This window comes from Leuresthes tenuis, unplaced genomic scaffold (genome assembly GCF_036924035.1).
Source record: "Leuresthes tenuis unplaced genomic scaffold, fLeuTen1.0.hap1 SCAF_5, whole genome shotgun sequence".
Lineage (NCBI taxonomy): Eukaryota > Metazoa > Chordata > Actinopteri > Atheriniformes > Atherinopsidae > Leuresthes > Leuresthes tenuis.
Window position 1 is genome coordinate 13,329,068 of NW_027325359.1, and position 10,701 is coordinate 13,339,768.

The following is a 10,701-nucleotide window of genomic DNA, read 5'->3' on the forward strand; positions in this document are numbered from 1 at the left end:
ATATAAGACAAACACCCTGCACTATATAAGGCAGGTAGTTTTTAGAGGAAGTCTGTCCACCTGAACAATGTATAGACAACACAAGAAACACACATGTCAACACTACATAAATCAATTTTTCTCAATTACTCTGTCTGAGGTTTAACTGTTGAATAAGTTAAACTGTGACAGCGGCCACAAATAAATCGTTAACCTGAGAAGTCACTCCGTACAACAAGACAAGTTTACCATTTACCTGAGTTCATACCTCGCGTCTGTCACGACTTTAAAATCACCGAAGCAAAAACAGACCCTTCATGTCCGGATACGCTGACAGCTCAACTCAGAGGGAGTTACCCGAGTGAAAGTCAACATTTTCTTCTTTGCTGTTGTTCGGGCAACACTCGCGTTCCTGCGATGCTACAAACAAGTTTCTCTCACTGGAGCCGCACCAGTTTCTGCCGCAGCAGACGCCGCCTGCGACATTTAACCAGTGAGCTTCCTTTTTCTTTTCAGTCACAAACCACTAGGGGTCCTCAGGGGCCACAAACACCAAGAGGCAATCAAATCTAAAGGCGCAACAGAGAAAAGAGTGACTATGAGTCTTTTACAAGACTTCGTTACTGCTCATTGATGCGCAATAATTTTCCAGGGAAATAGGTCCATTTTTACTTTCCACATACATCACCATTTCTAATAATAACAATTCTGGTATGATTATGAAGTCATGAATGTGAATGAAGGCCAGCGGCTTGTATTGTGCAATATGTCTGATGTAGAGGAAGTAAAACTAAAAAAAAATTAATCATGCCTTATCAGCAGTGCTTCCATCATGTTGTCTTTGTCACCAAACTACGTCTTTGTTACTGTTACCACAAGAAAGAATGAATGGTAGCTCGCCAAGATTCTGACAGAGATGGTACAAAAAATGAATAACAAAGCATAGGGTAGTTTTCTGGTTTTATTGGATCGTTTCCTGAAGAAATGTTACAATGAATACAGACATTTCATGTGGATATTTACATAATACGAAAGGTCGGTAGTCTCAGATGATCTCAGATGATAAAGGTGTAGTTTTTCTGTCACTGCACTTGTTACTGTCAACATCACAGCAACAGGTTGCTCAGAAGTGGTGTTAACCTACATAGTCTAAGTAATATCTTTACATCTGTCTGGTTGCACATCAACAATGAGGACAACAACTCAGCTGATGCACCTTTGAGACTTTGAATGTAGATCCAATCATTGCACTGGAGCATACTAGGGTGTGATGACAGGAACATGAAAAAAATGCAGAAGGGGTTTTTTCGTTTGATGCGGTGTGTGATGCATCAGGAACGTGATTTTTTTTTCCCGTTTGGAAGAATAAACATTCGATGGGTAATTGTTGTCACCTATGTGTAAAATTGTTAACTAATTTGGCCCCAGGGAAATGCAATGCCCTCAGCCTAATGCAAAATTGTAAATATGAGGGGGAGAAAAACGATATTAATACTTTTTTGAAAGTCTCAGCTGCAGATTTCCCAAACTGAAGTGAAGTGCAGCAAAACTACACTCATTTCAGTCAGGATAATGCCAGACGATCTCTTTATTCTGAAAATGCTATGCTTGGAGAGCTCTGTAAAATGGTGTTGGTTGCATTTTGCAACTAATTCAGCCAGCTCCGGTACAGGGGGCTCCAGGGAGGAAGATATCTATCTACAAACTGTAGAGAAAATGTGTCATCAGTTAAATATGGCTGACACAGAGAAATTAATTAGCAGAAATCTTATTTGAAATCTTGATAGTTACTTACCTTGCACTGGCTGCTCCTTCTGCCTCAGAAACAGTGATGAGATCTCCTGCTTATAGTCCTGCATGTAATGGTGCAGACGTTTCTGTGGCTGCAGAAGTGTTCACATTATCACTGCGACAAAAACAAAAAGAAAATCAACTTCTGTAGCTCTGAATGCAATCAGCTTCTAAAACATTTGTGTTGTTTCCAGATTATTTAGGGTTAGAAATTCTGTGTTGATGTGCTTTTCAAAAACTGGTGAGTCATGGCAGTGAATTCAGTGAAGATCCACTTACTTACAGAAGATCACATCAGAGAGGATGAGAGTCCAGTACCTGAACTTGTAGTCTGAAGGGAGACTCACACCTAATCTGTAGTCTCTCCTGCTTCTGGAGATTTGCTTTAGAAGGTCCCTGTCAGAGTAGTTGTCACCACTGAATATGTAGCCCACAAACAGCAGCTTCCCTCGAATGTACATCTATCGCATTAGCAAAAAAATTGACTTTACACAAGGAGAATGGAATATCTATTTCCTCAGTTAAAAATATTTTATTTTTATCTTGAATTCTGTTGAATGATTTGAACCACAAAGTTCTCTCTAAAACAAAGTGTCATTAGTCATTAAGTTATTTTTAGATTTAGATTTCACAACAGTGACTGTGTTCGTGGGTGTGCATGTGTGTCTGTGCAGCATACTGTCCATTGTATTGATTGCTTACCGATCTTTTACTGCTTATACCAGCTAAGGTATTTAAATACCAATAATATGTATATTATGCCTCAGTGAGCCCAATCATTTTAGTTTGACTTGTGAACTGAGGGATGGATTTTAATCTTACAACAGAAATCAGAAGGGCAAACATCGTGCTTTTTTTTGGCTTAAATTAAATCTCTCTTTTTTGATGAGGAGGTGCCAACCCTCAATGTTGGGCCTCTTGGAAAGCATGCCACATTACAACAGTAGCACCACAACAGTTCCTTCTTTGGCTTCTGACAAGCACTGCTACTGCCACCCAGTGGGAGTTAGGAGGACATGCACTGTGCACAGAATGCGGCCAAGTCTGCAGTGGGTTTACTGACCAGGACCATCCCAGGAGCAGCATTGTGTCGCTGCTGCAGCAGGATGTTCTCCAATGCACGGCCGAGTTTCCCTGTTGACATCTCGTACCTAACCAGGCGAAATGAGTCCGTCTGACACTGGATAAACAAAAATAACCTGTTACTGAGTTTTAAGTCTGCTGCTGACTGTTATGTGTCAGCTTGCCATCCTTTGTTTTCCAGCCAATGCAACGCTGTGTTGTGATCCTTGCAAAAAGTGCAACAGCATCAATAAAATTCCTGCTGACTGAATGTTAATGACAAGGATGCACAACTGCATGATGGTGCACGCTCTCTTAGCTATTTTAGAGACTTGACAAGGTATGCATATGTATAGATATGCATGCATAACATCCAGCACATAATTCAAATAACAGAAATTGTTTTCTGTGTTTTGTGATTTAAGACGAAGACAGCATTCACACCTGAGTACAGGGCATTGTTCTGTGCTTGTTCCTCTTTCTGTAAAGATCATCCAGTGTGTTCTGGCTGTGCACTGTGTGTGTATTAACAGGCTGGCGTGGCAGAGTCACAGACACCACAAGGATCTGTTGACTATGTGGAGGCTGGCCCATAATGAGGGCATCATACTCCAGGTCTGTCACCACTGGCATTAGTGTCGTGCTGCAGCAGCACCTCCTCTGCTGCCCCTCCCCCTGCAGGGCAGCTCTCAGCAGAGCAGGACACACTGTGAGTGGGATGGAGGAGGCAAATGGTGCTGCATTTGCCAGGCTGTAGGTGGCGGCGGACAACTCAGACTCAGGACGGCTTGCGAGGATCACTGACCTGGGTGATGGAAAAGCTCTCACTGTAAACATGACTAAAAAGTGCGCTAATAGTCTTATTTCTTTTTTCCTTTCACCGGAACAATATAACTTAGTATGCTTGTGCATGTCAGTGATACGAGGCTCTTACTCTGGTTTGAAGTTGCCATGGATTTGAAGGGGTCCTACCCGTGTAACAGGAGGCTGCATCTTGGCTTGACTTTTAGGAGTCCTGGCAACAAAGATGTTAAAACTGTGAAATGTTCCTTTAGTGTTCCTTTACATAATGCAGCATACTGAGCATCTGATCCAAGCAGAGCAGAGTTGAAGCACCTGAAATTGATCAAGAAATAGCATGTTTTTCTCACTATTTGATATATCGACTGTTACTATCCTGAACCTAACCATTTTGTGTGTTTGAGCTGTCTAAGCAACATTTAATAATCAACAATAAACAGCTTCTTGACACACTTTCAACTGTGGGAGTGGATATGTGAACAAAAAAGGCCCTCTTTCAGATTCCAATCTCAATATCAAAAACTTGATTCTTTAACCCTACTCCCATGCTTTTTAAACTTCACATAATGAAGGTTGTGATGCAGTGTGTTGTTGCTGATAAGTAACATAGCCCTGCTGACATCACAAGACATCATCTGGGTGAGGGACGTGACTTCCATTATAAGTTAATTGTCTTTGATTTGTTCTAATGAGTGAAACTCCCCACAGGTGAGGTATCCTGCTCCTACTCTATATGTCAGTGAGCACCTCGGCAGCTGGACAGGACAGTTCAGAGGCGTTCCCACTGGTGCTGACAGGTGTCTGTGAACCTCCTGAAAATCCCTCCTGCTCTGCTCTGACCGGGTCTGTTTAGCATCTATGCATTCAGGTGGGTTCAGAGAGGGCAGAGCAGCTGACTGCACCTCTCTTCTCAGCTTGTTTCTCACTGGGCCCTCTGGCATCCGCTCCGTGTCAGTACACTTGATACCTGAAGGAGAGGAAGAGGTCACTCAGAAATGCACACAGATACTAATTGACACAAGTGACCGTGAACAAGATCCTCATGGAACTATTCAATAATGTTGAGTTTGCAAGATGAGGTGATACTGGAACTTTTTAGCTTCAGTGAACTACTCCACAGAACTTCCCACAGTCCGACTGGCTCAGTTTTATTTGTGCTGTATTTGCTCTTTTCATCACACCCAACAGTTTTATCTGTAAATGTGCTGTGCTTTTAAGTACCGACTGCAACACGATAATAGTCCAACCACTCTTCCACGATGTTTCGTACTCTCTGCTGAAGCCTTTTGAGCTCCCTGCCAGCATTCTCTCGTCTTTTCCACAACGCTGACGGCTCCTCAAGCCCCTCCGCCTCTCTGAGCATCTGGACAAACCCCTGGGAGTAAACAAACACCTGCTTTTTATCATTATGCGCGCGGTGGATCATTTTACATAGAACTCAAGGCATTTAGCAAGCTGTTCAAAAAAACAAGGACTTATTTTAGGCGTCTAAAGAAGCTTTACATGCTCAGGGGGAATCAAAGCTACTAATGAAGCAGTCATTATCAATTTGCACATAAATGGTGATTTAAGTGAACAAATTATTTCATTCTCACATGGGAATTAACATATGGTCTTTCAAAATTTATTATAGGTACTATCATTGGGATCCTTTTACTCTCTGAGACCCTTGCAGAACATTTTGTCTTCTTCAGGAGCTGGAGTTGTTGACCAGCATCAGAGATAAACTTTCCTTCTGTTTGCAAACAAGTGTGCATCGGGGAAATCCCTCACAAATCCCTCTCTTCTCTTTTTTATTTGAACGATAATTATGATCTCACCAATTCCTTTGGCAGGTGAGAAAGAGACACAGAGGAAAGTGGAAGTTGAACAGTTTCGTTGTCACATCTGAAGTTGAGCACGCCAGACATCCCACTGAAGAGCCTCACAGTGATCAGATCTGACAACTTTAGGAGACAAAATGCACAGTTACTGGCCTCTTCAAAAAGAAAACACAGAAAAACAGAGGCGTCAGCTGTAGTGAATAAATCCTTCTACTGTGCATGACATTCCCCAACAGCCATAATGAGAGGTGAATCACTTTGTCCCGGCAGAGACAACCAGCGTCAGTATTTCAACAGGTCATGCATCATCACAACATCCTCTTCTCTGTTTTCCCTAAATGGGACAAATCCCATATGCAAAAACAGTCCATACAGTTGGTATTTTGCCAGTTTTAGCGAATTCAATTTGAAACAAATGATCAAAACTACATCACACTTTAACTTGACTTGAATACATTAGGACCGTATGGGACATTTACTGTAGCACCTTAACACTTACTGCCTGAACTGCGGTAAAGACAAAACAGACAAGTGGGATTTGAGGTGGTTGACAGAGAAACCTTAGTTGTACTCATGGTGTCAGAAAATAAGTTTTTTTTTGTCAGTAATCAAGAGAATAGACTCCCTATTGAAATCATGGAATATATGGAGAAGACTCACAGTCAGATGCTAACACCATCTGTCAAGAATGATTCTGGTAGAGCTTGAGCTTGTCCGGAAGTGAAAATGTCTAAATGGAAAATGTTTTTGTGTGTGTGTGTGGGTGTAGTTGCAGTTTTTTTTCACTCCCATTGTTTATGGTACAAAGTATATTGTTAAATTAAAGGCTGCAACAGTTTAAAACATCCTGTGCTAGCATTGTGCCAGCCCTATTTACCTGTATAACAATCTTGTCCCTCAGTGTGCGATTTGTCTGCCAGCTCCATTCCTTAGTTATGGTTCCATAATCATCATATAGGAATCCACCATCCTGGTCCCACATTGCTGTGATGGCAGAGCTACATGAACAAGAGAGGAAAGAAAGAAATATCACACAGCATCACAGTTGTCAAACATTTATAGTATTGAAGCATTTATTAATACAGATAGAATGGTAAAGGCTTTTTTTTATGTTTTCATGGTAACAATGTAAAGTAAAGAGCGTCAGGTGTAAAATCAGCAAGAGTACATCTTTGTTTACAAAGATATCCTCACATATCAGCGCTGAACTCACCTAAGAGGGTGAGAGACTGCCCCGTGCCCAAATGCAGTGATAGTCGCGAGGGTGACAGGATGCACGCCGTCGCTGAACACACTGGTGTAGAAGCCTCCGCAGGGAAGACCTGAGTGACTCTGGCATGCTGCCACACAGCCAGACGGGTAACTGAGAGGGCACAGTCAAGGCTCAAAAGGTCAGCTATGGTGACACGTTTTACACAAGCTTAACGCTGCATTCGCTCTTGGATAACCGCTTGAATTAAAACAGTTTTGAATGAACATGGTGACAGAAGGATACTATATGAACGAGGAGCCGTCATTGATCCTGTAGTGAAGTTTCTGCTGGGCTGGATCCTGAAGCTTTACTTTTGGTATCTGTGGCATACCGTTAACCAAAGGGGCAGGATCGACCTTTCTTCTGCTGTTTTTAGTTGTAGTCTTTACATCGCCATAGTGACGAAGCACAATGGTTTTACTCAGATCCTGCTCAGGTGTTTGCAGCTTTCTACACGAGGATTAAGTCATTATTAGAGTTAATCTGTCTAGCTCCTGGAATAATGTTGACAATTGAAATGTTGCATTAATTACTAGAATAGCTTTCAGGTCATTTCAATCAAAACCACAAATGTCTGTCTGGACGGCATGTCTGCCTATTATGAAAATTTTGAATTTTTGCACCCAATCCACCCGATAGGTGTTGAGAGCTCCGTCTGAAATGAAACAACCTTCCTTGGAGGAATCTATCAGGTGTAAAATTTGGAAATACGACCTCTCCTTTGACACACAATTGTTACAACTGTAGAAGCAGAGGTTAACAACACACTCAGGATTTCTGGCTGCCTGCAGTCGCTCCACCACCCACTGGCACACACTGATCCGTTGAGGCTCATCGTAGGAGGGCTGCTTTGGCTGAATGATCCAACCTGGACACAAATCACATCCAGCTGAGGCAGCAGAAGCTCAGCCATGAGCAAGTCATTAACACAATGCAGCAGCTGCAGGTCGTACCTGGATCTGTACAGCGGCTGGCTGAGATGGAAAGGCTGGCTGTTGTGGAGTTGTGAGCTGCTGGGAGATAAATTAATTCTGTCACCTGGTGTATTATATGGGAATTTTTATTAGATTTGCATGAATGATAATGAGTAAGTCAATGAACTTAACAGCGTAACTCAATAGCCCTGTTATCCATTAACAGAGTTGTGCCTCTGTGGTCCACTACCATATCCGACCTGGTAAACCAATACTCTCCCTTCTCACTTCCACTACTCCACTACCCTGGAGAATTTACATCCTTACAACAGCATTTTCTATTAGAGCACACTTTACAAATGGCTTGTGTGGTAATTTATGGTTTTCTATTTAAAGACTAGTGAAACATGCCAATGTAATTCTCGCATACAGCTTGTGAAAAATGTCTTCTTTTGGCTTTCTTTGTCTTTATTGTATTTGCATTCATAACTTGATGGATTGTTGTATGAAAAACTTCTTATAAATCACTTGGCAGCATTTATTATTGTGCACAATTCATAAAATGAAAAACTCCTACCTTGTGCTCAATGACTTACTCATTTTCTAATTACACGTGGTTTTGTCTCTTTTTTTCAAGAGTAAAACCATCTACTGAAGGAGTTGAACTGAATAATTAAAAGAAAGTCTTTCTTCATAAACTAACAAAGGAACCGTTAATCATCCATAGTTAATTTTTTAAGTCAAGAAACTTAAATTAAAGCAAGCAATTAAAATTTGGTTAAATATTAAATGCTCAATATAAGTCAAATCAGGCAATAATTACAATTGAATTCTTCTTAATGCCATACTTGCTGTATTATTTTACTTAAAAGTGATTTCAGACCATACCCTCCCTGAACACTTTATCATCCTTCTTGCTGGTTGCTTTTTTTGAGTGTGCAAAGGATTCACGGAAAGTGACATGAAGATGTCACTTACAGAAATCACTTTACAGAAAACAGGAGTTACGGGTCAACATATGCCGCCTTGACCAAGTTATAGTTCAGATACAAACTGTTATGTTATTGAGTTATTAAAGTCACACAATGATACAATGATACAAATAACTGTCAGGTAAAATGACTGTTTTTGTCAATGAAGTCTGGCTTTGAGGAGAGCAAAGGGTGCTGAAGGATAAGGCCCACTTCAAAAGGAGCTGAAATCATGTGTGTGGGAGAAGTTTGTTCCTGCAGGTTTCTGTATATTTGTAGGGGTAGAATGTGAAACAACTGGTCACAGAATATTAAAAGGCCAAGGATACAATCGCTTTGTGAATCCAACTCTGCATTGCAGAGGTTTTACAGAATTTTTAATATACCATTGTCCTTTCAAATTTAATTTCAGTTGTTTTGTCACTCATTTGGTCTTAAATGTAGATTATTTATAATTTTGTGTCTGCGTAGCGATGTTGCATGCTACTTTGTCTCTTTCTGCAACTCTGTGCACATTGTGAACCAAGCACTTTCTCTCTTACTGGTAATTTTGATTAAAAATGATTAATTTTAATTTGGTTTAAATCTATTTAGATTTTCAATTTGGTCAAGCTAATTTTGACTGTTTTGCTTTTCTTTTGTGGTCATTTTGAGCATTGTGTCTCATTTGGGTTGGTTTGCAACTCTTTGGTTTTCCCATGTCATTGCATCTATATGTTTCCATTTTGTCTCTTTGTGGTCATGCATTAGGTCCCTTAATTTATGTATCTTTTTACATAATTTGGTAATCCTTTTCTGGGTTAAGATCAAGTGCCCCCTGACTGTGCCCATTATAGGCCTGTTTACCTACACTAACACAATTCCACTTCACCAAAGTTGGGAACTGGCAAAACAGCAATATTTCAGAATGAATCCTTTTTACAACCACGCACCTCTAACGGATCACAGTATTGACAAACCACGAGGAACCCTATTTAAATCAAACTGAACTTTTTTTGTAGGCTACGTTTTTTTTCCCTTTTTTTTTTAAATAAAAAAAGCTTCCAATGAGTTATGATTTTACCTCTATCAGAGCTTTGTTTCAGCTCTCCCACATGTGGATTTGACTTAACTCGGGATTTCCTCTCAGAACAACCAACATTTCCCAGAACACATCGGTCCCTTTCTGTCGTTTCCTTCTTGGCACTGACAGACACTTGGGAGGCAGTTCGCTCCAGCTTCAAAAATCCTTTGAAAGTCCGTCTTTTTTCCGTCTCTGTGGGACCTTTCAAGTGCAATGACGCCCCTGAGGTCAGATCGTGCCAGGAATAATTCAGAATATTAACAATCCCGCGAGGAAGACAGTCCTTTTCTGACCACTTGTGTCGTGAAAGCAGATGAGCCAAGTCGCCCAGTAACTGAGGGGCTGCTCGCTTGTAGGCGTCCATTGCACCGCGGTCCTGAATCGCATCAGATGATGAGGTATCTGGTTTATCATCGTCAAATGGTTCACCTGAGAGATTCTCTTTCTTGAACTCGTGGCTTTCGCATTTTTGTTCCTCCTCTCGATTACTGGGAATATGAGAAATTGCGTCACACATGTGGCAAACAAAAACATATAAGGAAAAAAGGTTAATTATTACCTTGGTGCTGTTGTTTTCAAAGTTCCCCAAGTGTCCCCATTAAAATATGAAATGTAGCTTCTTGTCCCCTTAATTCGATGTCGTTTTGGCTACAGAGAGACATTCAAAGTTAGTTTATAAGTCTGTGTTTCCTCTTTAAAACTATAGTCCGGAAAGTGAGAGTGTAGCCCACCTGGTCAAAGAAGTACAAGGGCCCCCCACTGAGTTCTGTGCGCGCACCAGCAGAATCCATTGTCTCCTGAAAAAAGGTCCACATGGGTCAGTTACATTCACGAAACACACCGCGATAAACAAATGGAAACACAACAAAAACGTCCACCTTTCACTTCTGTAAACCTGTCTTTAGCCTATCGTCGTGCTCTGCTTGTTGCTAGGATACACACTTCTACGCCCGACTCCAAATACTCGCGTTACGCACCAGCAGTTATCATCGATTAGGATCATCAAATTGAAATGCTATCAGTCACAGTGCAAACAACAAAACAC

The 10,701-nt window shown here is 41.1% G+C and overlaps 2 protein-coding genes and 1 long non-coding RNA gene across 3 annotated transcripts; all 3 read right to left on the reverse strand.

The window, feature by feature from the left end:
* Nucleotides 1-2,045: 2,045 nt before the first annotated feature.
* LOC140306541 (uncharacterized) lies at nt 2,046-5,002 on the reverse strand. Its single transcript, XM_072385146.1, has 6 exons — nt 4,855-5,002; nt 4,381-4,600; nt 3,767-3,847; nt 3,277-3,637; nt 2,834-2,950; nt 2,046-2,231 (listed from the first exon to the last, which is right to left on the reverse strand). Exons 1-6 carry the CDS (start codon nt 4,994-4,996, stop codon nt 2,046-2,048), a joined length of 1,107 nt encoding a protein of 368 aa, XP_072241247.1. The 5' UTR covers nt 4,997-5,002.
* A 457-nt stretch (nt 5,003-5,459) lies between these two features.
* LOC140306635 (uncharacterized) lies at nt 5,460-6,799 on the reverse strand. The gene is made up of 3 exons (XR_011915776.1): nt 6,670-6,799; nt 6,334-6,454; nt 5,460-5,579 (listed from the first exon to the last, which is right to left on the reverse strand). It is a non-coding gene; the product is annotated as an uncharacterized lncRNA (long non-coding RNA).
* A 151-nt stretch (nt 6,800-6,950) lies between these two features.
* Nucleotides 6,951-10,173, reverse strand: LOC140306542 (uncharacterized). Its single transcript, XM_072385147.1, has 4 exons — nt 9,657-10,173; nt 7,662-7,718; nt 7,332-7,576; nt 6,951-7,136 (listed from the first exon to the last, which is right to left on the reverse strand). The coding sequence occupies exons 1-4, from the start codon at nt 10,171-10,173 to the stop codon at nt 6,951-6,953; spliced, it is 1,005 nt and encodes a 334-aa protein (XP_072241248.1).
* Between the last annotated feature and the right edge of the window lie 528 nt (nt 10,174-10,701).